Source organism: Vulpes lagopus, chromosome 1 (assembly GCF_018345385.1).
Source record: "Vulpes lagopus strain Blue_001 chromosome 1, ASM1834538v1, whole genome shotgun sequence".
NCBI classification, from domain to species: Eukaryota; Metazoa; Chordata; class Mammalia; order Carnivora; family Canidae; genus Vulpes; species Vulpes lagopus.
Window position 1 is genome coordinate 176392493 of NC_054824.1, and position 26607 is coordinate 176419099.

General features: G+C 54.2%; 1 protein-coding gene across 4 annotated transcripts in view; it reads right to left on the reverse strand.

Annotated features, from left to right (window-relative positions):
• TRAF5 (TNF receptor associated factor 5) overlaps positions 1 to 15411 on the reverse strand; it is a 47866-nt gene extending 32455 nt beyond the window's left edge. Inside the window, exon 1 of one of the 4 annotated variants that reach the window (XM_041757687.1) lies at positions 15307 to 15411. Coding sequence is in view for 1 of the 4 variants with exons in the window: in XM_041757682.1 (XP_041613616.1) it covers positions 1270 to 1478 (209 nt within the window). In the remaining 3 variants the exon portion in view is untranslated. Of the gene's footprint in view, positions 1 to 1269; positions 4094 to 5774; positions 6585 to 15306 lie in introns of those variants that run through there. The other 3 variants (XM_041757695.1, XM_041757682.1, XM_041757715.1) reach the window with 3 other exon arrangements.
• Positions 15412 to 26607: the final 11196 nt, after the last annotated feature.

Sequence of the window (26607 nt, forward strand, 5' to 3'; positions counted from 1 at the left end):
GCCCGTGTTGCCTAATGTCAGGGACAAGAGGAAGGACTGGGGGAGATAGGGAAGAAGCCAGATCACATGGGCCTGGTCGCCCACAGGAAAGTCTGGGTTTGTTCTGAGATCAAAGGAACGGGAAGCAGCATGGGTATTCAGGGAGCTAATGGCAGTGTCTGCCTTGGGGCTGGAGAGACCACACCGGATGCGGCACAGAGAGCCGACGGTCAGGGCCGGCGTGCAGGGGTGCGCAGGGGACAGCAGGCAGGACACAGTGCAGCCGTCGGGGAAGACAGCATGGACCTGGACTATGGTGGTGGCAGGGAAATGGAGCATCAAGTGACTGCATATGAGGCTTGGAGGCAGGGAGGACCGGAGGCTGATGCCCTGATGTCAGGATTGGGCCTCAACACCTACATGGAGGTGCTGCTGTCCACTGAGATGGGGAAGAATGAGGGCAACGAGGGGGGGAGGCTGGGAGCCATTTGGGACCACAGGGAGAGAGCCCAGGCCCTTTTCCTGAAGACACCCCTTCACGTAGGAGACCATGACCTTGGTCCCCCCTCCACCTCAGTGCAACCTCCCTAAATATTCCCCTTTAGCTTCCTGTGTCCTTTTTTTTTTTTTTTTCCAGATTTTATTTATTTATTCATGAAAGACACAGAGAGAGAGAGGCAGAGACACAGGCAGAGGGAGGAGCAGGCTTCCGGAGGGGACCCGGATGTGGAATTCCATCCCAGGACCCCAGGATCACGCCCGGAGCCGAAGGCAGGCAGACGTCCAACCGCAGAGCCACCCAGGTGCCCCTTCCTCCGTCTTTTTCATGCTTGTATGTGTTTCCTCGCTCACTCGTTTGCTGGGAACGCACTTTGCTCTTTCTGCATCCCTATATTCCCACACTTTGCTCTTTCTGCATCCCTATATTCCTACCCGCCATCCCCTGGCTGGCCCAAAGTGTGGCGATGAGTGGCAGTTCTGATCACTGAGTGGAGCCCTGGGAGCCCGCCCGCTGTCCCTTCCCCTATAGTCAGCACACGACAGCCTTGTGGGTGGGCTCGGCGCCCCGCCGACTCATCTTCACTCCTTATGCAGAAGTTGCACCTATTTCCATGAATTCCCCAGATACCAGCCAGCCCCTCCCCAACACTGGGTGCTGCTCCCCCTCGTCGGGGACCCTTAACTAAGCTAACTGCTCTTCCTCCCCCCACAGCTGCCTTTTTCCTCTCTCGTTCTCCTCCTCACTTCACCCGATGCCTTATTCCGAATTCAGGGTTACACCGGACTCACCCCCACCAAAAGTTCATCCACTCGGGATGTCTGGTGGCCCAGCAGTTGGGCGTCTGCCTTCCTCTCAGGGCGTGATCCCGTGGTCCCAGGATCGAGTCCCATATCAGGCTCCTTGCATGAGGCCTGCTTCTCCCTCTGACTACGTCTCTGCCTCTCTCTGTATGTTTCTCATGAATACAAAAATAAAATCTTAAAAAAAAAAAGTTCATTCACTCAATCACTTTTTGTAAATCCATCCTTTGCTGAGGGCCTGCTGTACGCAGACACTGATGGGGAAAAGAGTGATGCAGCACTGAGGGGCTGGGGGTCTTCACGCCACCCCCTGCACCCCCCCCATCACACTTCCTCCCACCAGCACCCCCACGGGCCCCCTTCCCTCTCCCCCTCCCCCACCTTCCCTTCCTGGGTCCAGGTCAGTGCCTGCAGGCCTGCGTCCCCCTTAGGATCCCACAGGCACCTCCCTGCAGCCTTGCCTCCTCCCCCAGTTCTCTGTACCCTGCCCTTGAATAAGCTGGGGGGCCCGAATCATCTGGGTGTTGGGGGGGAGGGGGGTGCCCTAGGGAGTTTGGAAAAGTGTATTATATTAGTTCAACGACCTAAACTGTAATCACACAAGCAGACTTGCCAATTAGCCTGCCCTAAATCACGGCCCTCCTGCCCTTTATGTGGCATTTAGTACTTCCTCCTTGAAACCCCCTGAGCCCTTGGCCGTGGGGACACTGTGCTGTGTGGTCTTCTCCCCGCCCCGACCACGCTTCTGCAGGGCTCCCTGCGGGACTCCCCTGAGCCTGGGTCAGCCTCTGTCCCTCATTCCTGCCAAACTCCCACCACTCCTCCTGGGAAAGGCCACCGCATCCCAACCAGACTTCTTTCCAAATGTGGGTGGGGGTCCCTACTTCATGGCGTCCTGGAGCATCATTGCAGCCTTACGGTCTTCTCACCCTCTCCCTTCCCAACCATCCTGTCTTCTCCCATACGCAGGGAGACGAGGAGCCCAGGGGCCCGGCTGGTGGAGCCATGTGGCAGCTTGGACAAGGGGTTGAGACCAGGCTCGGAATTCAAAAGCCTTGGCCCAGGCCCACCCTCCCTGGCCTATGGGTGCTCCGGGGAAAGGGGAGAGGCCTGAGACTTCCCTAGACAGGATACAGAACAAACGTGCCAGGTGGATTCAGAAGTCTCGGCCTGACCTTTCGGTGGCTTTTAGCTACCAAAGGCCAACATCACTCTAGCCATGCCCCATCTCTCCCACAGGCTCATGCACAGCTGCCTCTGTGCCAGGGTCACAGCTCCAAAGCTGACCACAGACGTGGACACACTGCTGCCCACTGCCTCAGAGCCAGGAGAGGCTGTGGCTGGGCCACGGGTCAATGTGCGAGAGGCAGACAGAACAATCCACTCCTGACCAGCGGCGAGGCCAGCTCTGGCCCCGGGCCCAGGGAGGAAGTGGATGGAACCCGAGGTGACCCTCTCATGCCAGCTCTGTACTGTGGCAGTATACAGCCTAGAAGCTTCCTGAGGTCTGCTACTCCAGGTGTACTGCAGACGCCCAGGCCACACCTGGGTGGGCATCCTAGAGTCCCCCTCACCCAACGCTGTAGCCCCTCACACAACCCTGGATGTCGGGTTCTTGGGATCAGGACGGCAGAAGAGGGAGAGAAGGAAGGGAGCGTGGGGGGGGGGGTGGTTTCCCAAGAGAAAGAGAAAGAATTTGAAAAAATGGCTTTCCCCCCCAACAACTGAGCCAGTCAACTGTGAGAGGGCTTAGGGGATCGGCTAGCCAAGGGTGTCGCAGCTTTTTAAAAACTGAAACTCATCAAACCAAATCTCACGCAGAAACATCAGTAAATAAAAATGTGTACGGGGGCACTATTTTGGTTGCAGCAAGGCCTGTTGGGTTTCCTCCGATCTACAGCCCTCCGACAACTTTTTTGGGTAATCTTAGGGGTTCCACGGTTTGATGTTTTTCAAGATAATCATAATAACACTACCACTTACACACACCAGTACTTAGCAGTTTCTATTTTTACATACAACATCGTACCCAGTCCTCACACGAACCCTGTGGCAATATTAGCATCGTCACCTCTGGGATGAAGTACCCGGGGCCCGAGCTGTCAAGCAACTTGCCCCAAATCACGCACGGATGGCACGTGGTAGAGCAGGAATGTCACTCCAGGCTTCCTGACTCCAAATCCAGTGCTCTTCACCCTGTGTCATGGCCAGAGGAAAATGTACCAACACCCCACCCGACCCCAAGACGGAGGTCTGGGTGAGAGGCAGCACAGCCGGGAGACCAGCTCTGGAGTCAGGCACCGCCGGTTCAGTCCCTTACCTGTGTCATCTCGTCCTCATCCAGAACATTGGACAATAATAGTACCTGCCTCCAAGGCTTGGAGTGAAGATCAAATGTGTTAATTCACACAGTGCCTGACACATCAATAACCACTTAATATCCACGCATGTCCACCCTTCACTCCTTAGTCAGCATTAATTCAGCACCTGCTGTATGCAGAGCCCTGTGCCTCATTCTACTGTGTGTATGTGGTGGGGGGGGGGGAATCCCAAGTTGCCAGACAGTTCCCGTCCCCAGACAGTTCAGTCCGGGTGGGGACCATGCCTATCTACAAAATACAACAACCGTATGCCCTCGAGTGTGCCCTGGAGCATGATAAAGGTGCTGGCTGGGACACCTTACCCCAGAGAAACAGACCTCTGTTTGGGGAGCCTACTTGTTGCAATATTGTAGCCCACCCTATGAGGTATTTCAGAATTGGGATCTCTTGGTATAGGTAGAAGTCGGCTTGGGTTTTTTTTTTTTTTTAATTTATTTATTCATGAGAGTAATAACATGTGAGAGAGAGAGGCAGAGACCAGAAGGAAAAGCAGGCTCCATGCAGGGAGCCTGACGTGGGACTCAATCCGGGGTCTCAAGAATCAGGCCCTGGGCTGAAGGCAGCGCTAAACCGCTGAGCCACCTGGGCTGCCCCTAGAAGTCTGCTTGTTAAGCAAGTTTCTGGGCGGGATTCTATAGCAGGTTACCATGTGAGACGCACAGAGCTAGACCACTGGGCCAGCTCTCAGATCCCTCCTCCTCCTCCCCCTCCCTCCTCCTCCTCCCCACCAGTTGCTCCTCAAGTTTCCCCATGGCTCAGAGGCCCCAGGCTGGTGCTGGACCTCTTTTGTGTGTCTCCATTCTCATTCTCCTGGTGCTCTCACCTTGGCTCCTGCCTTAGCTGCCATCCGTGGCTGACAGTGCCCCGACGTCTATCTGCAGTCTGGACCTCTCTTCCTCTCAACTGCCTGGCCCACACCTCCGTGTTCGTTCACCAGGCACCTCAACAGCAACAGCCAACCCTGCCCGACCTGCTCCTCCCACAGCCTTCCTCCACTTCAGGAAAATGGTGCCACCAATCACCCTACTGCTTGGACCAAAACTTTGGAGTCACCCTTGGCTCTGCTTACTGTGCACCCCACAACACAAATCCTCCCAGCTCTTCTTCCACTCATCTCAAACTGCTGCTCCCCACTTTCAGCACAGCCACTCTGCTCTAAGCTGGCATCATCCCCCCACTGGAAACAGTGTGAATCTCTTAGCTGGCCTCCTGCCTCTGCCCTTCCCTGTACGGCCCACCCACCCCAGCAGCCAGAGCCATCCTTTTAAAAACAGAAGTCAGATATGCCACTCGTCTGCTCCAATGGCCTCATCCCTCAGGGTTAAAGCCACTGTCCTTGGGAGTCCTACAGGGTCTGGCCTGTCCTCATTTTCCAGCACTCTCCTCCTCGTCACACATCCCAGCCACACTGGCCTCGCTTCTTCTTGACGAGTGCAAGCGCCTTTACCTGCTGTCTGTTCCCCTGACGCCTGAACGGCTTGTTCCCACCCTTCAGGCATCTGCTCAAACGCTACGTCACAAGTGAGGCCTTCACCGACCGCCCCACTTGGAAGCACAACATCCCCGACTGAGGTGTTTTCCTCCAAAGCAGCCGCCACCATCAGGCATGTTATAGGTTGACCTCTTTACTGCCTACTTCCCCGGCCAGAACACAAGCTCCGGGAGGGCAGAGGGGTTCCTTCTGTTTCCTGGGGTACCGACACTTGGAACCGTGCACATGAGAGGTACGCCGTAGAGGCTTACAGAAAGACTGAAGGGCTCCCTTACACTCTTCTGCAGAAAGTGGGGAAGCTTCTTTCCCACCTAGCCTGCTTCCCGGGGCCTAAACCTTCTCACCTCAACTGTTAAGTCCTGAAATCCCACCAGGTCCAGCTGGACAGGGTGGCTGCCTCGGGGAGGGGTAGTCAGTGTCAGGAGGGGAGGGTCTAGCCACACGGGGCTGGCAACGCCAAGTTTGAGCCCTGCTCCTTACTCCCCCATAACGCGAACTAGCCCATGGTGAGGTGTCACGGGGGGACCCAGGTACCTGGGAAGGAGGGGAGAATGCTGAGAAGGATTTGGAAAGGTAGACAGGCCGACAATTCAATCAATTAACATGCATGAGTCCCTCACCCATGAGCCTCACAAGGTGCTAGAGAGCCGAAATCACGTTTGCCGGGGTTCCTTTTCTGGAGGCTTCATCATGCAGACAGGTAACAGAGTTTGAGGCCAGGTTTTCCTTTTCAGCTCCTTCTCTTGTTTTCAGTATCTCTTTCAAACCTTTCTCTTCTCCACAAACCTTGATCATGCCCCAGCTCCCCCCCTCCAACCCCCCTCATCAACCACTCCCCCCCTCCGCCGTCTCACCCAGAAACTTCACTTCCTACTGCACAGAAAAAAATAGAAATCTTCAGACCAGAACGACCTCCACTTCCTGCCACCAGACCTACGTGTCTCCCTGTACAGGGCCCTGCTCTGCTCTCTCCCTCCCAGGGCGTGTTAGAGGGGACCTGAACCAGGCCAACCTCTCCACCTGTCCTGAGCTCCTGCCTTCTGGGGGGCTTCCCATCCCTCGTCACTCACCCCACCGTCCTCATCGCCAACCTCTCCCTGTCAGCTGGCTCCTTCCCACTGAGCTTTCACACAAGGTCCCTCCAGAGATGAAAGCAAAGCTAAAAATCCTCGCTCTCACGTTTCTCGAAAGTTTGAGCTCTCTCCTTCCTCTCACGGCCCCTTCTTCGTTCACCTTCACCCTCACCCTCACGCAGTGGAGGGAGTGTCTCCACGGGCGTCTCTTCAACCCAGTCCTCAGCCTGCACAGGCCTGGCTCACCCCCCACCCCTTCCCCACACCACCCAAAGCAGCGATGGCTGGGTCACAAGGCCAAAGGCCCATTTTCAACCTTCATCCTACCTGGCTTCTCAGCAACATCTGACATTGTTGCCCACCAAACCCCCATCCCCCAACACACTACTCTCCCTTTAGCTTCCCTGAAACCACACTGTCCACCATCAGAGACAACGTGTGAACTAACGACTCCCCACCCTGGGCCTCCTCTGCACCCAGACTCGCATTTGGGCTGCCTACCCGCTGCCTCCTTCTGACTGACTCGCAGGCCCTCCGAAGCCAACACATCCCAAGCTGAACCAATTTCCCCTCTCCTCAGTTGCTCTCCCCAGAGCTCCCTCTTGGTGAAGACCCACCCCTTCTCTTCCTGCTGTCTCCAGTCACCTGGCATCATGGGGCCAAGGCTTCCTTCTCCTCCCCCTCCCGCCCCCTCCCCCCACCTGCCCCCCATCCTATCAGTCACGGAGGCCCCCTGAGAGGACCTGATGGGTACATTCCTTCTCCTTCTCTCCACCCCCACAACCAACATCCCGGTGCAAGCCACCACCCCTGTCACCCGGGCCACGGCGCAGCCTCCTACAAGCAGCCTCCCTCACCCACTCGCTCCTCCAGAGCATTTTTCACACAGAGCCTAACAGAGCTTCTGAAACACCGAGCTACGTCACTCACACCATCTTTTCACGGCCTCCTCATCCTCTTAACGTCCCAAAACCCTCACACATGCTGCAGCGGTCCTGCCCACATCTCCAGTGTCCTCTGCGCGCGCCCCCTCCTTCCCCACCCCTTCTTCTCCGTCCTCCAGGTCTCCCTGCCACTCTTCATTCAAACCAGCGGCCAACCTGCCCCCCTGAGGGCCTTCACCCCTATGCTGCTCTCCCTTTGCTCAAGCTGTGGTCTCTGCTGGAAACAACCTCCCTGAGGCCCAGCCTCAGCCTCACACACGCAGCTAAGCCTTCACACGCCTCCGCAGTCAGGTTAGGTCCCCTCCTCACCTATCTATCACCACACTGTACCTCTCCTTTGTAGCACTATGATCATAATTCATTTTGTATGTATTTATCTTTATGTAATCATCTGTTCGCTATTAGTCTACACCAGCAAACAGAAAGCAGGGCCGGGGCCGTATCTTTTTCAAGGTGCTGGGCATAGAGCAGGTGCTCTGATATCTGAGTGAATTAATAGCTGCTTTGGGTGCCTACAATGTGCTAGAAGCTTCACGTGGGTTGTTCCACTTTGCACAGCCGCCCAATGAGGTATGAGCACTAGTTATAATATTCATGTGCACATTCTACCGATTAGGATTATATAAACCTGTTCAGGGTAACATGGGTGCTAAGTGCTGGCTTCACCTCCCGCTGGTCTCCTCATGGCCACTACGCTATACCTCCCTGTACTCCCACAGGCTCACTCAGTGCCTGACACATGGTAGGAGCTCAACCAAGAGGGGTAGATGGAGTACCTACTATTCACCTCTTTGGCCCTCACAGTTGCCCTTGAGGTCTACAAAAAAGAATTATAATTCCCCTCTTCCAAGTGAGAGAAGATGGGAGCCTAGGGGTTCAAAGGGTCACTCAGCAGTAGATGGCCATGCCAGGTTGGTCCTAGGTCTCCTGGCTCCTCTCTCGAGTCATTATCTCCACAGCTTGGCATAGATGGGTGGAATTCTGTAGGAAAACTCAGCAGAAAACAGGTAACATAGCAGACCTGAGACTGCCATCTTAGAAAGTTCTGCTTCCAAGGATGGCCCCTGGTTAACATCTCAGAAGACAGATTTGTGGCAGGTTTTCTCCTGACTGAGGAGGGTGGCTCACTGAGCCCAAACTGTTTTTGGTGGTTTGTGGTTTTTGCTAAGCATCTGTTCTTCATCTGAAAGTCTGGAATTTTGGTATACGTTAGGCAGAGGATGCCTACCTGACTGGTCCTCAATAAAAACCCAGGGCACTGAGTCTCTAATGAGCTTCCCTGCTGGACAACATGTCACATGTTGTCACAATTCAGTGCTGGAGGAATTATGTGATTCTATGTGATGTTGCTGGGTGGGGGCATGTGGGGGAGGACTTGGAGCTTGCTCCTGGCTTCCCCTGGTCTTTGCCCCATATGCCTTTTTCCTTTGCTGATTTTGCTTTCTATCCTTCCACTGTAATGAGTCGTAGCTGTGTCCTGTATGCTGAATCCCGTGAGTCCTCGGAGACTATCATGGAACCTGGGTATGGTTTTGGGGAAGCACTCCTGACACGAGATGAATCTGAGTTTTCTTTAAGAAGGTGAGGGGCATGAACTAGTAGATTAAAGCAGGAGGCATTCTAGGCAGAGGAAACGATATGAAGAAAATTAGGAACGGATAAGCCAGCTGGAAGAGACCATTTAACACAGCCAAGCAGAGCTGACGTGGACAGATCAAGCATTACGGCTGCGGGGTGGGAGACACGGCTGCTGGAGGAGTCACGCTTGTTTGCACGATCCAGCATCGGTGAAGTGAACCAGTTGAAGTCCCACATATGGGGATCCCTGGGTGGTTCAGCGGTTTAATGCCTGCCTTTGGCCCAGGGTGTGATCCTGGAGACCCGGGATCGAGTCCCACATCAGGCTCCCTGCATGGAGCCTGCTTCTCCCTCTGCCTGTGTCTCTGCCTCTCTCTCTCTCTGTCTCTCTGTCTCTCACACATACATAAATAAGATCTTAAAAAAAAAAATCCCACATATGGAATCAGTGTCAAGGAAGGGTTGAAAAATATTAGTGTCTGGCTGTCCAGAGCTAATATCCGTGGCATCGGACACTTCTCCAAAAGGTCTCCAGAAAGTGCCACAGAGCAGCGGAAGAAGCAACATCCCAAATTACTGGCTTTTCCAAACAAACCACCTCGATATGAGGCAATCAGTCCGCTCCAGAATAACCTCCTTCCCATCCATGAGGGGCAACCATTCGCTGCTTCCTTTATCCCTCTGACATGCCTCTGCCCATCGCACGATACCTCGATACCTCCGATACCTCCGCCTCTCCTTGCTCCTCAGGAGGGCTTCCTGGCACAACCCCACCCAACTGCTGAATCACTGCTTTTATTCTGCAACTACGTAGCACTTACGCCTTCGTCTTATGTTAACTTATTTGCCTTGAACCCAGGGAAGCATGGTAAATTTTCCCAGGTTGTATCATAGGTATCTGCCCAGCCTCTTCCTCAGAATCTTAATGTCAGGAAGGCAGAAGAGGGACTTTCATGACCGTTTGCCTTCACCCCACCCACTTATCCTCCAGCCTCCAGCGCCAAGGGCCCCTCTAACGGAGGGCTCAGCACGCAGCCTGGCTGTTCCAAGCCCCCAGCCCCGGGAAGGGAGCACCGAAAGGGCTCCTCCGGCTGCAGCTTTGCACCCAGTCACCTTCGCTCCACATCCTGCTCTGACTGCGTAGCTGGATCCCACAAAAGGGATGGCCCTGAGCCGGGTAATCAAGCCAGTGCCTGCATGTTGCTTTCCAAATCCATCCTAGCTCTCCTGCTGGGTCCCTGATTCACCTCTACCCAGCACTCTTTTCCCTACCCAGCTGCTCTGCCCACAGATTATTCTAGAGACTGGAATCCTGCCCCTGAAACCTACTCCCTGGGGGGCCGGGCCTCCATTATCTGCTGCTGTCTGCCCTCTTCTCTGCCCTCTGCCTGCCAAGGGCTTGTCCCAGCTTATCCCCCCCTATGGCCCACCCCGTCCCAGCTCACCTCCCCCTGTCCCCCACCCCCACCCCCCAGGCCCGCCTGGTCTAGTGAGCAAAGAGGCAGCAACAGGCTAGTTTGAATGATGGTCTGCCCAGGCACTTGGCCATTCTTTTGTTTGTCTGTTTTTAATCTAAATTCGAATGCCTTTAGGCTGGACACACAATTTCCACCTCCCCAGAGACCCCACAACTCCCTACTGCCCTCAAACACAGGGAAGGAGAAAACCAGCTTTCCTGAGGCTCTGTGTACCTACGGGCTCATCTGGTCTTCCACCAACCTCAAGTGAGTGACATGACTATGTCTCTGCAGAAACCCTGAGGCTCAGGGAAGCAGGACAACTGGCCCCAGTCCTACAACTACAGCCAGCAAGCCCTAAATTCAGATGTGAACCCAGGCCTCCCAGCTTCCGAAAGTCCCCACTATCTCCACTACGCGTGAAGGTGGCCAGGCCAGGCGGGCCCACGGGAGGCCAGGAGAGCACGTGCGTGCTCAATTAAGGTAGGAGAGGAGAGAGGTAGAGGCAATGCGAACCCAGGGAGCAGCCCCGGTGACCAGAAGTGGCTGCGGGAGGCAGCCCAGAGGCCACTGCGGGAAAACAGTGGCGTCTACGCGGGCTAGGGAGAACCCAGAGGAAGAGACGGCTTGGCAGGAGTGCATTAAGGGGCTCCTGAAACATCATGAAGATTCTGCGTGTCAAACCGAACTGGCCAGGAAGAGAGCGGGGAGAGGGAGAGAAAGCCTTCCTTGAGAGCGTCGGGTTAGGCCTGGGGAGAGCGGGGCACAGGGCGGAGAGGCCTGGCCCGGGGACGCAGCCCGGGCTCACACTGCAGGGATGAGAAGCTCGAGGTCAAGGAAGGGAACGTCCGTGGGGACAGTGGGGCACCCTCCAAGGAGAGGGGCAACAGCTGCAGAGCAGGCTGGCGACCGAGGATTACCGGGCCCCAGAAATCCTCGGGCCACCCGAGCAGGTGTGCGGTGCTGAGTGAGGGATCCGGCGTAAGTGCAAGGGCTGGCTGCTCTTTCCAGAGGCTTCTCAGTGAGAGGGAGAGTAGAGGAGCGGCAGATGAGCGGGGTCTTCCTGTTTAACAGAGGCTGAGCCAGTGGGACAGGGAAGGGGTCAACGCTAGGGGGACAGTGCAGGGAACCGGTCGGGGGGGGGTGCTGACTCAGGGTGTAGGTGGAGAAGGTGTTCTCCTGTGGGCCAGGAGAGTACCTTATCCCTGAGAGAAAACAGACCCTGGGGGAAGCCCCACGGATGTTCTGAACCGGTGAGCAGAGAAGCCGGTGGGGCGCGTGTCCAGCCATGAGGCACGGGTCACTGCCAAAAGTGAGGTGGGCCCCCCTCCCTGCTCACATCCCCCCAGAAGGGGCACTCCCCGGGCCCCGTGATCCAATGCAAGGGGGCCCCCAGACCCTGCAGGTACGTGCAGGCGCCCCCTGCTCTTGCTACGGCCTGACAGAAGCCTGTACCCGCACCCGCCTCCAGATAACAACGTGCAGATTCATCACTGTCGCTGCAAATGGATTTCGAATTTTTCTGTCAGGACTGATGAGTATTTTCACTTTTATTTCCTCTCTGGACCTCCAGCTCACTTCCTCACAAGACAGGGCCCGCCGGGGGCCATGTGGATCACTGGCCCTGTGACCCTCCAAATAAAGCCTTCCTCTGGCAAAGCAACAAATGCAGTGGGGCCTAACCCCGGCCTCAGTGGCGGCAGGAACCCTCCAACCCCGGGGATCACTTGTGCCCTGGGGCATGTTCCCCTCTACCCCCAGCACACACCCAGATACACACCCAGCTCTGCTGGGGTGATGACTCCTGCCCCAGAGGAACCTCAGTAAGAGCTACCATCTGGGCAGAGAAAGCCCCGCGGACACTCGTTGCCACCACTCCCCCCGACCCCCACCCCGTCTAGCAGCTCTTGAAGACCCTGGCTCAGTGACCAAGGCGTCAGGTAGCCTCTGATGAATACCTCTCTGGGTCCCTGCCGCCCTTCCTCCCCAGGATCCTGGCTTCCTCTAGCTGAAGTAACCGAGGAGCACAGGATTTAGAGTCAAAAGATTTGGGCTGGGGGTCCCGGCTGGTCCCTACATTCTGCAAGATCTTGCCATCATGTCTGAGCCCCGTTTTGCAACCAGCTCAGTGGAAGCCACGGCACCTGCCTCTCCCTTCTCTCAGGGAGGCAGTAAGAGGTTAGTCAGGTAAGAAAGGCTATTTTCGAGGAGCCCAGGGCCCTCCAGATTTCTGGGGCCTAAGCAAGTCCTGCTGGCAGCCCAGCCTCTCTAGAGCCCCACCCAGCACACGCTCCCCAGCCTTCAGCTGCTGGCAGCTCAGGGCCCAGGGGGGACAGCTCAAAGGAGCTCGATGCAAGCATTTGTTTAGGCCTACTCTATGCCAGATTCCAGAATACAAACCAGAACAGACACGGGTCTTACCCAAGTTCACTCAGCTAGGGCAGGGCTAACAGAGCGAGCATCTGTTTGCAAGGTGGTGGTGGTGGCCGGGGCAGTCTCCCGGAGAACCCGCTCCATGTCATTGGGAAAAGACCAGACATGCCTCATGGGCGTCCAGGCTGAGGAGGAGGTGGGCACACTTAGCTCCCTGAGAAACCAGGGTGGGGGGCCTGGAGCCGAGGAACCAGACCCTCTAGAGCCCCCGGCCTGGCCCAGCACTAGAGCCTAAAGGGTTTGTTTTATTTTTTAAGATTTTATTTATTCATGAGAGACACACAGAGAGAGAGAGAGAGGCAGAGACACAGGCAGAGGGAGAAGCAGGCTCCTTGCAAGGAGCCTGATGCAGGACTTGATCCCAGGACCCCAGGAACACATCCTGAGCCGAAGGCAGACGCTCAACCGCTGAGCCACCCAGGTGTCCCCAAAGGGTTATTTATACTCAGTGCTTCACGCTTACCATCTGGGAGATGTGGAGAATAATCCTGCTTTGGCCTGACTCACTAGGAGATCATGGAGGACAAAACGAGAACAGCAATGAGAAAATGCTTTAAAAAGGAAAGAGCTTTATAAACATGGAATTATTACTTTTTTCAGGGTCCTCCACAGTGAAAGCTGAGATAATAAGGTCTGTTTGTCTAAATGCTGCCGAGCCTCTCCCATGGCTACCCTAACGGCACTGACTCAGAGGCAGCCAGCCCCGTCCTTCTGCAAATCACCCTCACCGGAATATCCCAGCTGCTACGCTTGGTACTTCCAGTGGATGGGGCCTCCTCTCCAGACCCTGCCATCCAGGGCCAATGGGTCTCAGGTGACAGCTTGCTGACAGATGGAAACACTGCGTATCATCCTACTCCCACTGCCACAGACCTCAGCTCAGAGACCTGAAAAGGCCAGCTCCTTCACCACTGCCCCTCCGGCAGGACATCCAGAGGCTGCCTGGGGTAGGAGACTTCCTTCTGTGTCCAGGACCTGGGGAGGGAGATTCCAGGACCCTAGTGCCTACCCATTCCACACTGTTCAACACAAAACAGTAACAAAACAAAACAAAACAAAACAAAACAAAAAACAAGAAAAAGGGGCAGCCCGGGTGGCTCAGGGGTTTAGCGCTGCCTTCAGCCCAGGGCGTGATCCTGGAGACCTGGGATCGAGTCCCACGTCGGGCTGCCTGCTTGGAGCCTGCTTCTCCCTCTGCCTGTGTTTCTGCCTCTCTCTCTCTCTCTCTCTCTCTCTCTGTCTCATGAATAAATACATCAAATCTTTAAAAAATAAAAAACAAAGAAGTCTACAAGGGCTGGGGACTTTCTGTTTCCATCTCACATCCATCTTTCCTGCAGCAATGCCCATCCTGTGCAAAGTTGAATAGAATGGGGGGCGTGGGAGCGTTCGGATGATAACGTTTTCACCCAAACCGTCATCCACTGTGCTAACACCCTTTCATCCGCTTCGTGAGAGGGCAGAGAGGCCAGCTGCACTCTGGATTTGAGAGGTGTCTTACCCGGCCTTTCTGGGCCTAAAACTCTCTCTCACACACACACTGAAAGACACGGTCTAGGCCCAGAAGTTCCTTCACGTCTTTTGCATTTTTGTCTTCCGGGGCCCTTTTAAAAATGCAAACCGTCCCCGGAGGAACAAACCATATTTCAGTGGCCCCAGCTCCACGGCACCTGTGCCCAATGTATATTTACTGAATTAAGCTGGTGACCAGATGCCTGTCCTCCCAGGCCAGGGGGTGGGACCCGGGGCGGGGGCGGCCGGCTGCAGGGAGCCACGCCTCCCCATCTACCTCACCGCTCGCCTCCCGCGGCCCCACCAGCCACAGCGAGATAACTGTGTTCAGGGAAAGTAAATCTGAAATAGCCAAATATGGAAACTCTGCAGGAGAGGGCAGGGGCAGCCGAGAAAGTCGGCGGCGGCAGAGCGGCCGGGGGGGTCAGCCACAAGGGCAGGGCCCCAGCGTTCCCTTGAAGTTCTCGGAACTGCCAGACCCCTGCAGGCTCAGGGGGAGGCGACCTGGTCAGGAAGGCCCAGATTCCCCCGACTATCTGGGTGTCCCTGGGCACCTCAGTCACCTCCCCGAACCCCGGTCTCCTCCAAGAGCCCCGTGAGCTCAGCTTGGGGGGGGGGGTGCTGGGTTGGGCTGGGCTGTTTCTAAACGAGCACGCTCAGCCGAGCAGTTCGTGGAGGTTTGCTCTCATTCCGATATTCCAGTTTCACCCCGGGGGGCTCTGGCTGGAGAAGTCCTGCAGGAGTGGGGCGGGGGGGGCCGGGGGCCGGGGGGAGAGCCCGGGGTCTGCAGGGCGCGAACCGGGCTCGCCCGACCCCCCCCCCCCCCCTCCTGCGTCCCCGGCCTGAACCTGCGGCTCCCCCGCTCGGGACCCCCAGTCCGCGTCCACACCACACCCGCCCCGGCCCCCGCCCCGCCCCGCCGCCCCGCGCGCACCCCCGCGCCCTCCCCGGGCCGCTCGGGGCGCAGGGACTCGCCGGACTCGGCGGGCGGGGCGGGCGGGGCGGGCGGCCAGGCCCGGGGAGGGGGCTGCGGGGCTCGTGCCGCTGCGGCGCTTTCGGTTTCAAAGCAAACGGGACCGGCCGAAAAGCGCTCCCGGGTCCCCTCACTGCAGCCTGCGCCGCGGGGCTGATCCGCGGGCGACCTCCGGGACTCACGTGTGGCTCCGCGCGAGCGCTCGGGCGGCTCCAGGCGGCGGCCGGCGACCAGGCGGGGGCGAGGCTCTCAGCCCCGGGGCCCTGCGCGCCGACCCGGGCCGGGGAAGACGGAGGGCGGGCCGGGCCCCCGGGGGCGGGGCCGGGGCGGGGCCGGCGGGCGGTCGGGGCGCGGGGGCGAGGGGCGCGGGGCGAGGGGCGCGGGGGCGAGGGGCGCGGGGCGAGGGGCGCGGGGGCGAGGGGCGCGGGGGCGGGGGGCGAGGGGCGAGGGGGCGGGGGGCGAGGGGCGAGGGGCGCGGGGACGAGGGGGGCGGGGATGAGGGGGGCGGGGACGAGGGGCGCGGGGGGAGGGGCGCGGGTCGAGGGGCGCGGGGACGAGGGGCGCGGGGCGCGGGGGCGCGGGGGCGAGGATGAGGGGCGCGGGGGCGGGGACGCGGGGTGCGGGGTGAGGAGCGCGGGGGCGAGGGGTGCGGGGGCGAGGGGCGCGGGGGCGAGGGGTGCGGGGGCGAGGGGCGCGGGGGCGCGGGACGCGGGGCGCGGGGACGAGGGGCGCGGGGGCGAGGGGTGCGGGGGCGAGGGGCGCGGGGCGCGGGGGCGCGGGACGCGGGGCGCGGGGACGAGGGGCGCGGGGGCGCGGGGACGGGGGGCGCGGGGACGGGGGGCGCGGGGACGGGGGGCGCGGGGACGAGGGGCGCGGGGCGCGGGGGCGCGGGGGCGAGGATGAGGGGCGCGGGGGGCGGGGACGCGGGGTGCGGGGTGAGGAGCGCGGGGGCGAGGGGTGCGGGGGCGAGGGGCGCGGGGGCGAGGGGCGCGGGGGCGAGGGGCGCGGGGGCGAGGGGCGCGGGGCGCGGGGGCGCGGGACGCGGGGCGCGGGGACGAGGGGCGCGGGGGCGCGGGGACGGGGGGCGCGGGGACGGGGGGCGCGGGGACGAGGGGCGCGGGGACGAGGGGCGCGGGGGCGGGGACGCGGGGTGCGGGGTGAGGAGCGCGGGGGCGAGGGGTGCGGGGGCGAGGGGCGCGGGGGCGAGGGGCGCGGGGGCGAGGGGCGCGGGGGCGAGGGGCGGGGGGCGCGGGACGCGGGGCGCGGGGACGAGGGGCGCGGGGGCGCGGGGACGGGGGGCGCGGGGACGGGGGGCGCGGGGACGAGGGGGGCGGGGACGAGGGGCGCGGGGGCGAGGGGCGCGGGGGCGAGGGGGGCGGGGACGAGGGGGGCGGGGACGAGGGGCGCGGGTCGAGGGGCGCGGGTCGAGGGGCGCGGGGGCGCGGGGGCGCGGGGCGAGGGGCGCGGGGCGAGGGGCGCGGGGCGAGGGGCGCGGGGCGCGGGGCGCGGGGGCGCGGGGACGAGGGGGGCGGGGACGAGGGGCGCGGGACGAGGGGCGCGGGACGAGGGGCGCGGGGACGAGGGGCGCGGGGTCGAGGGGCGCGGGTCGAGGGGCGCGGGTCGAGGGGCGAGGGGCGCGGGGGGCGAGGGGCGCGGGGGGCGAGGGGCGCGGGGGGCGAGGGGCGCGAGGGGCGCGGGGGCGAGGGGGGCAGGGACGAGGGGCGCGGGGGCTAGGGGCGCGGGGCGAGGGGCGCGGGGGCGAGGGGCGCGGGTACGAGGGGGGCGGGTACCAGGGGCGCGGGGGCGGGGGGCGCGGGGGCGAGGACGAGGGGCGCGGGGGCGGGGACGAGGGGCGCGGGGGCGGGGACGAGGGGCGCGGGGGCGAGGGGTGCAGGGGCGAGGGGCGAGGGGTGCAGGGGCGCGGGGCGCGGGGGCGAGGGGCGCGGGGGCGAGGGGCGCGGGGCGCGGGGGCGGGGGGCGCGGGGCGCGGGGGCGGGGGGCGCGGGGGCGAGGGGCGCGGGGCGCGGGGGCGGGGGGCGCGGGGCGCGGGGGCGAGGGGCGCGGGGGCGAGGGGCGCGGGGCGCGGGGGCGGGGGGCGCGGGGCGCGGGGGCGGGGGGCGAGGGGCGCGGGGGCGAGGGGCGAGGGGCGAGGGGCGAGGGCGGCAGGGACGAGGGGCGCGGGGCGCGGGGGGCGCGGGGGGTGGGGGGCGGGGGGCGAGGGGCGCGGGGGCGAGGGGGGCGGGGACGAGGGGCGCGGGGCGAGGGGGGCAGGGACGAGGGGCGCGGGGCGAGGGGCGCGGGGGCGAGGGGCGCAGGGACGAGGGGTGCGGGACGAGGGGCGAGGGGTGCGGGGCGCGGGGCGAGGTGCGTGGGGCAAAGGGGCGCGGAGTCGTGGGGCGAGGGGCAAAGGGGCGCGGGGCGGAGGGACGAGAAGCGCGGGGGGGCGGGGGCGCAGAGGCGAGGCGCGCGGGGACGAGGGGCGCGGGGGCGGGGGGGGCGCGGGGGTCCGGGGCGAGGAGCACAAGGGGCGCGGGGCCCGGGGCGCAGGCGGGGGGCGGTGGGAGGAGGAGGGTGGGCGCGCGGGAAGGTGCGGGGTGGGACGCCGAGAGTCAGTAACGGAGCAGCTAGAAACCCAGCCCACCCTCTCTAGAATCACAGATACGTACAAATAAAAAGCATCAGATTTTCCCCTACGCGCCTTTACCCTTCACCCCGGGACGGGACGACGGAGCTCAGCCAACCCTTTCGTGCTTTGACCCCATGAGCTCAAGGTCTGTCTCCTTCCAATCAGCGCTTGGCGATCGGGTAGCGCAGACCCGCCGGCCCTCCTCGCTGCTGGTCTAGCCACCCCGTAGAGGTGTCCAGGTTGCCCTTGGACCAAGGGCTTCCCCAACACAACCTTGCCAAGTGGGCCTGGTCCTCCTCATTTCACTTAGGAGCCATCTGAGGTCCAGAGAGGTGACCTGAAGTGATGTCCCGGAACCTGGACACCCCCTACCTACAACCTGAATCCCGCTCTCCCACTCCTAAACCCCGGGCTCTTGCTTAAAGTCCCTGTCTCCGTGAGCATCTGCTCTGAATGCTATTTGTAGCCTATATAAATCTCTGTGAAGGTTGATGGGACATGGAGAGCATGGACTTTGGGATGAAATGGGCCAGAACCCCAATTCTAGCCTCCTCACTTTCAGCTGGGCAACGGTGGGCCCGTAATGTGAACGCCCTGAGCTTTAATTACTCATCAGCGAAAGGGGAGAATTAGTGAAATGCACAACCCAGATATGCACCGCAGCCAGGCAGGAAACAGGAGGGAGGCAGACGTTGGAGTCATGGGGAGGGGGACGGACTCGGGTGCCCTACGGAGCATGTGCAGGATCTGCAACAGCAGCCAGGCTCTGGTGCCAGCCTGTCCTTCCCACCATCTCTATTTTTCCACAAAAGCCAGAAATCCAGATTCCAACTTTTTGGGTGGTGAGCTAGATTAACCACTCCATGGAGAGATGAGGCCAGTGGGCATTGCTTTGGGGCTCTAGATCCACCCCACAATCTTGTGTGAACTAAAGGAGACCGCATTCCTATGCTCCGGACACAAAGTAGGTGCTCTATGAACCTTACTTTCCCTCCCTGTCCCTTTATACATCTTTTCTTATGGTTGCCTACTTCCTGCCTCCCCCCCCCTAGAAACTCAACATCTAGTACGCACATTTGCAGGTATGCTCTGGGCTCCTGGTACTGTCACTGACTGTGATTCTATGACCCGTCCCCAACTCTCTTCCCCATCAATTGAATAAAGCAAACAGTTTGTCCCTAGAATCATATCAGAGTTTTAGATACAATGAAATCAGATTCTGGGACAAATAGTGAATCTTTAATTGTGGGAAGTGGGAGCTGCATGACTTCAGGGCTAGGAATCTAGCCTGGAATTTTCGGCAGGTGTTAGTTAGAACTAAAATACATGTTTCCAGCTCCCTGTGTTGACTGCAGAATCCTGGGTAAGGTGTCTGAAAACATAGAGAAGACAGATCCTGGGAATAGACCAGTTTGATGGAAGAGACATGATCCCTTTCCTCGGAGATCTTGAAGATGGATGGGAAGGACAGGACATAAATGTACATATAAAAGCAATATTAAATACTTGTAGATGATAGCTAACATTTACTGTCTTATTATGTACCAGGTACTGTGCTCAGTGCTTTATTCATATTAGCCCATTTAATCATCAGCCCTATTTCGTAGATGTGAAAACTTATCTCTTGAACAATTTGCCCCAAATTGCAAAATTCTTGGTTTAGGAAAGGTGGGATTTCAACCTGGGAAGTCTGGTTCCGGTGCTCTTAGCCACTACACACTGTGCTCCTCAAAGAAGTGGTTCTTGTAAATCCAAACAAAACAACTTTAAGAAGGAGAGAAATTTTAGCAATTGTAGGGTTCGGAAAATAGTTGCAATGTTATGAACAGAATCCAGTCGTCAAGCTAAATTCATCTATAAAGATAAGGGCATGCTTGGACTATATGCTCAATTTTAACCCAAAAGAAAAGGGCTAAACTTTTTATCTGTCTCTTATAAACACCCTAAGTTTACTCCCGAATTTCAAGAAGACAGGGCTCTCAGCTGTTTCATTTGGTGGATAAATTAATAGGGTCAGAGATTGCAGCCCTGGCCGACAACGGAAAGAGTGCGCTGATGGAGAGGGGAGGGCGCCACCTACTGGAATAGCAGATGGATGTGTTACCTTCTCATGCTCCCTTCTGTGACAAGACTGATCAATATGGGCGGTTAGAGTGGGGTAAAAGGTCATACCTTCCATCACCTAGAGATCAGTGAGATCAGACAAAAAGGAAGAATATTCTTCTTGGGCCTTAGATTGCACTTTTAGCCTCCATTGTAAGTTACAATGGAAAGTCTTTGCAATGGAACCACACATGGAAAGTATGATGAAGACCTCAGGGTGCTGAGCACATAGACTGCTCACTTGCTCGCAATGTATGTCCTGCTTTGAAGCAATAAATGAATGAATACCTGTGGGTTTTCCGTATTTAAATTCTTGACCCAGTGATATGCGGTCCCTTTGCTTTCATCAAATAACCTTTCCCCCAGCTCTGCCTGTTAGTGGGCTGACCACCACCAGAAGAGAGGCAAGGAGTGCTGGAGGCAGGGAGATTCTCCCAGGACAGATGTAATTGAAAAAAAAAAAACAAAACGACTCATTTTTTTTTTCCCAAAGACTCTTTTTCCGAAGGTGTATCTATTGTCTGGAAGTACCACAGTTTATTTATCTATTCACCTAATGAAGGACATCTTGGTGGTTCCCAATTATAAATTGGAATTAATTGGCAATTATGAAATAAGGCTGCTACTAATTTGTATGCAGGTTTTGTTTATTTTTTTTATATTTATTTATGATGGTCAGAGAGAGAGAGAGAGAGAGGCAGAGACACAGGCAGAGGGAGAAGCAAGCTCCATGCACCGGGAGCCCGACGTGGGACTCAATCCCGGGTCTCCAGGATCGCACCCTGGGCCAAAGGCAGGCGCTAAACCGCTGCACCACCCAGGAATCCCTGTATGCAGGTTTTGGTGGGTGGGATATACATCTCCATAGAGTCTGTATTTGTTCCAGAGAATTCCTCACTAAATATACATGCGTCCCCCTCCCCTTCTCTGTTCATGGTTTGATTGTGTGATCATCAGCCTTTTTGTTGGAGAAATTCAATTTTTATTGTTTTAAAATAAAGTCTGCTGTCTTCACTGCATGCTTGGCTAAATGTGGATTTTGTCCATTTCGACAGTTCTGTTAATAAGATTCACACTTGCAATTCCCGCCAGTGCTTAGAAAAAACATTTTAACATGTTAACTCTGCACAGTCACCATAGGCATTAAAAATATTTTTTAAGGTTATTATCATTTAGCCGTAGGAACCATGAAGTAAGAGCATGGGTTTGATTGCCACAATCTGATTTTGTTAGACTTTGTAATAGGTCAGTAACAAGGGAACCATTTATTCACTATTTCTTTCTTTTCTTTCTTTCTTTCTTTCTTTCTTTCTTTCTTTCTTTCTTTCTTTCTTCTTTCTTTCTTTCTTTCTTTTTTCTTTCTTTTCTTCTTTTTTTTAATGGTGCCTAGTGTATATGGAGAGATTTTATTTATTTTGTTAAAGATTTATTTATTTTAGAAAGAGAGAGAGAGAGAGCGGGGAGGGGGGACAGAGGGAGAGAAACTCAAGCAGACTCTTCGCTGAGTGAGGGGCCCAATCTCAGGACCTTGAGGTCATCACCCCAAGAGATCATGACCTGAGCTAAAATCAAGAATTGGATGCTTAACCAACTAAGCCACCCAGGAGCTTATGGAGACATTTTAAACAACAGTCTTAGAACCCTGGTTAGTCGTAACCCCCGTTTCATAGAAAACAGAACAGAAGCATTAAGAAGGAAAGGCATAAGCTCAGGAAGGGCTTATCCTGGGAAAAACTGACAAAGTTCAAATGTCTTTGACTCCAACAACACCTCCATAGTCCATGATCTTGCCCCTCTCTCCTGAGAAACTGCATACAATTCTCAGCAGGCACACCGAGGGCCTCTCATTATGGTACATCATCCTGGGGCTGCTGCATCCATTGCACACACTTTGGTTATATATTTTTCCCCTCTTTTAAACATTTTTACTGTTTGTTTTTTTTTTTTAAGATTTTATTTACTCATGAGAGGCAGAGACATAGGCAGAGGGAGAAGCAGGCTCCCTGCGAGGTCATCCCAGACCCCAGGATCACGACCTGAGCCAAAGGCAGGCGCTCAACCACTAAGTCACCCAGGTGCCCCTTATTAGTATTTTTTACGTGCAAGATCATGCCATCCGCAAATAAAGACAATTTTTGTTCTTCCTTTCCAATCTGTATGCCTTTTTCTCACCATTTTGCATTGCTAGAACATCCAGTAAAATGTTGAAGTGATGAGGACAGACACCCTTTCCTTGGTTTCAATCCTTGGGAAAAGCCTTCAGTTGAGTATGACATTACTTATGATCTTCCCGTGGATGCCCTTTATCAGGTTGAGGAAGTTCTCTTATTTTTAGTTTTCTGAGTTTTTTTTTTTTTTTTTGTTTTTTTTTTTTTTTTTTTTTAGTCATGAATGGGTGTGGGATTTTGTCAAATGTCATTATGTGTCTATTGGCTTGATCAGATGGTCTTTTCCTTTTATTTTTTTAATATGATATGCTGCAATGATTCTCAGCAGAGGGTGATTTTCCTCCCTGGGGGACATTAGGTAATGCCTGGAGACATTTATGATTGTTAAATTGGGGCAGGGGAAGAGATTGCTACTGTCATCTTGTGGATAGAGGCTGAGGATTCTGCTATATACCCCACAAAGCATAATAAAGAATTGTCTCGTCCAAAATGTCAATAGTGCTGAGGTTGAGAAACCGTGGTTGTATTACACTAATTGATTTCTGACTGTTAAACCAAACTTGCATTCCTGGAAAAAGCACCACTGAATTATGTTCTGCAATTCTTTTTAGATGAGGCTGATATCTTCCTAAGAATTTTTGCATCTCTGTTCACTAGAGATATCAGTCTGAAGTTTTCTTATCTTCATTTGGCTTTGAGTCAGAGTAGTAATGCTTTTATGGCATGATTGGGAAAGTGTTCTTTTCTCTAGTATTTTCTGAGTTTGTGTAGATTTGGTATTATTTCTTTAAGGATTTGATAGAATTCACCAGTAAAGCTATCTGGGATAAGACTCCTGTGTGTGTGAAGATTTTAAGTTACAAATTCAGTTTCTTTACTTGACTCAGATTTTCTGTTTCTTTCTGAGACAGTTTTGGTAAGAATTTGTCCATTTCATAAACATTTCCCAATTGGCTGGCATAAATTTTTCATCATATTCCTTTACAAATTCTTTTAATTTCTGTAGGTTACACAATTATGACCCCCTCTTCCTGTTTAGAGTTTGGTAACTTTTGCAGTTTTTATTCTTGATCTATCAAATTCTCTGTATAATAATTTTTCAATTTTTTTGATCTTTTTGAGAAGCAACTATTGGTTTCAGAGATTTTCCTCTATTTTCTTATCTATTTCATTTATTTTTCAACTATCTTTATTTCCTCTCTTCTGTTTGCACTTGATCTTAGCCAAAAGGCCGAGAAGCGATCCTCCTCTCTTCTGTTTGAGTTTACGCTTTCCCCTGCTAGCTTTTAAGGAAGAAAGCTTAGATGATTTAGATCTCTCTTTCTAATATATTTAAAGCTATGAATTTCCTTCTAGTCACAACTTTGCTGTATCCAATAGATTTTTATATACTGTGTTTTTACTTATTTTCAGTTCAAGGTATTTTCTAATTCCTCTTGTAACGTATTTTCTGACCTATAGTTTACTTAGCAATGTGTTTAATATTTGGCATTTTTTGCAGATTTCTGTTGCTGATTTCTAATTCCATTATACTCAGAGGGTTGAATCCTTTTTCAACTTATTCAAGTTGAAGATTTGAATCCTTTTCCACTTATTAAAACTTATGGCACAGAATATGGTCTGTCTTGGAAATATTTCATGTGTATTTTGTTGTTGGGTGGAATGATCTATGAATTTCACTTAGAGGTGATCAATAGTTTCGTTCAAGTCTTCTATATTCTTATTTCTGGTTTTCATGTATCAATATTTGAGACATAGGTCATGGACTTTTATTTTATTTTTATTTATTTATTTATTTATGATAGGCACACAGTGAGAGAGAGAGAGAGGCAGAGACATGGGCAGAGGGAGAAGCAGGCTCCATGCACCGGGAGCCCGATGTGGGATTCGATCCCGGGTTTCCAGGATCGCGCCCTGGGCCAAAGGCGGGCGCTAAACCGCTGCGCCACCCAGGGATCCCCCAGGTCATGGACTTTAATGGTGGATTTGCCTATTTATTCTTTTTTTAAAGATTTAATTTATTCATGAGACACACACACACACACACACACAGGCACAGACACAGGCAGAGGGAGAAGCAGGCCTCATGCAAGGAGCCTGATGTGGGACTCAATCCCCGGGTCTCCAGAATCACATCCTGGGCCAAAGGCAGGTGTTAAACCGCTGAGCCACCCAGGGATCCCCTTGCCTATTTATTCTTGCAGCTCTCACAGGGATCCTCTTGAATTGGCACCTTTACCATTATCAAATGACCATCTGTATTTTTTATAATATTCTTTGCTTTGAAATCTTTGATATCTAGTCACTCCAATTTTTTTTTTTTAATTTAAAGACTTTATTTATTTATTCATAAGAGACACACAGAGAGAGGCAGAGGGAGAAGCAGGCTCCATGCAGGAAGCCGGATGTGGGACTCAATCCCAGGACTCCGGGGATCACTCCCTGAGCCAAAGGCAGATGCTCAACCACTGAGCCATCCAGGCGTCCCCTATTTTGTTAGATGGTATACATTCATCTATTGTATTAGTTTCCTATTGCTGCATAACAAGTATTACCCCTAAACTTAGCAGCTCAAAACAACACTCATTAGTTCAGTTTCTGTAGTAAGAAATCAGGGCACAGCTTGGCTGAGTTCTCTGCTTCACGGTCTCTCATAGGCTGCAAATGCAACCAGAGAATGCAATAGTGTAGTAAGCAGGAAAGAAGTCACAATCTTTTAACCTGACTACAGACGTGACATCATCACCTTTGCCATATCCCACTGGTCAGAAGTCACTACATGTGGCTCAAACACAGGGGCATGAATACCAGGAAGTAGGAATCTTTGGGGGTCTGCTCCATACCTCTGCAGCTAATCTGAGGTTATTATGGGGCACTTCTGAGAATGTTTTCCTGTGCTTTTGCTTTCATGGAGGTTCCTCAATTGTTAGTTTTTTTGTTTTATCATAAATCAGTCTCCATCTGCTGGTGGCACCTCCCCTGGCTTTCCTGCACTGCTAAGGGCTATTCCAATTTTCATTATTTGTCATCATTTCAGTAAGATTTGGAAGGGAAGAAAATAACCTAGGCTCATGATGTGAAGTAACTTGTTCAATGGAGTTGGCCAAGTGTCACCATAGTACAGGGAAGACTCTTTTATATATAAGCCAAGTGACAAGCCTCTCAGCGACTGATCGTTTTCAAACTCTTGGAAAAGCAAGAGCATATGAACAAAATTGGTCTTGGGAATAAAGACCTCTTGAAGCCAAATCCTACCAATCATGAAAGCTGTTCTGGGGGCAATAAGCTAGATAGCTCAAGAGAGAACTTCTGTTGTGATATTATTCAAGATCTCCTTAGTTATGGTAACTGTACCTGGTATGTTTAAATAAGATTAAATAATACAGAATAAAAAATTAACCTTCCTTAAAATAACCCAGGGCGGGGGGGGGGGCATTATATAAAGCATTCTGGGAGGCTATCCTTTATGCCATTTACATTGTGAAGACTGCTCCTAGATCTCTGTAGTTCATATTCCCAACCTTTTTTCCTTAGAGACCCTGCTCACCCAAATTCCAGTTTTAGGATTCTAAAGTGTAACTTACCACATTGCTACATGGCCTTTTAGGTATAAACTCACACATGCAGGAGGATTCCTTTTACTATTTTACTCCCAAACTCTATTGCTACTAAAATTCATTGCTGCAGAACATTCCTTCCTTAAGGTAAAGTTATAATCAGATTAAGTTGGGAGGGGTTGTGACCTACTTTGTCCTAAGACAGGTTATGTGCCCCCATTAAATGCTGTCAGAAAATGAGGTCGTTTCTTACATTTTATATCAAATGTTTCCTCAAACTTGATTATCGGATTCTTACTGTATTCACTTACTCTATTCACATCTTACAAATATTTATGATGAATGCCTCTGTTAAAAAACTAACACATACATGTTAGTTTATTTTTGTGTTTTCCTATAGTCAGAATGTATTTCTCATTTATTTTGGGGAAGCAAAAGGAGAAAGACAGATCCTGCTTTGAGTTCTAAGTCAGATTATTAGTTGTTTTGAGGAGATCTTGATACCCTAGTGTTAAGTGATCAGCCATTATTAACATGTCTGAGTTAATACTTTTGAAAATAGTACAACATATTTACTAACTAAACTCAATACTTTAACCAAAAAACTTGCCAATATTCTTAATATTTTTTAAAATCACAACTGACTTTTTTTTTTGCTTATTTCCTACATCTATTTCTAAAAAGAATGTTGGCCTATATTAAGACAGAAGTTTCCATTCATCTTTATTCTACATTTTATTTTACTCACTTAGCTGTAGAATTATTGAGGAAAAGTACTGATCCAAACTTACCTTTACCTCCATCCATATTACATACTGGAATTAGAGAATATAGAAAAAATATCTTTTCATTAATATTACCAGGCGTATCAACAGTGTGATTTATTTTTAGTTATGTAATGAAAAATAGTTGGGTGTAGATTTTTCAAAAATGATAACCTTGACATTATGAAATGGTCATTAAAATATTTCTAGATTTTGCTTTCTTATAAAAAATCAATATTTAGAATTTCACAGTGAAGAGGTCCTA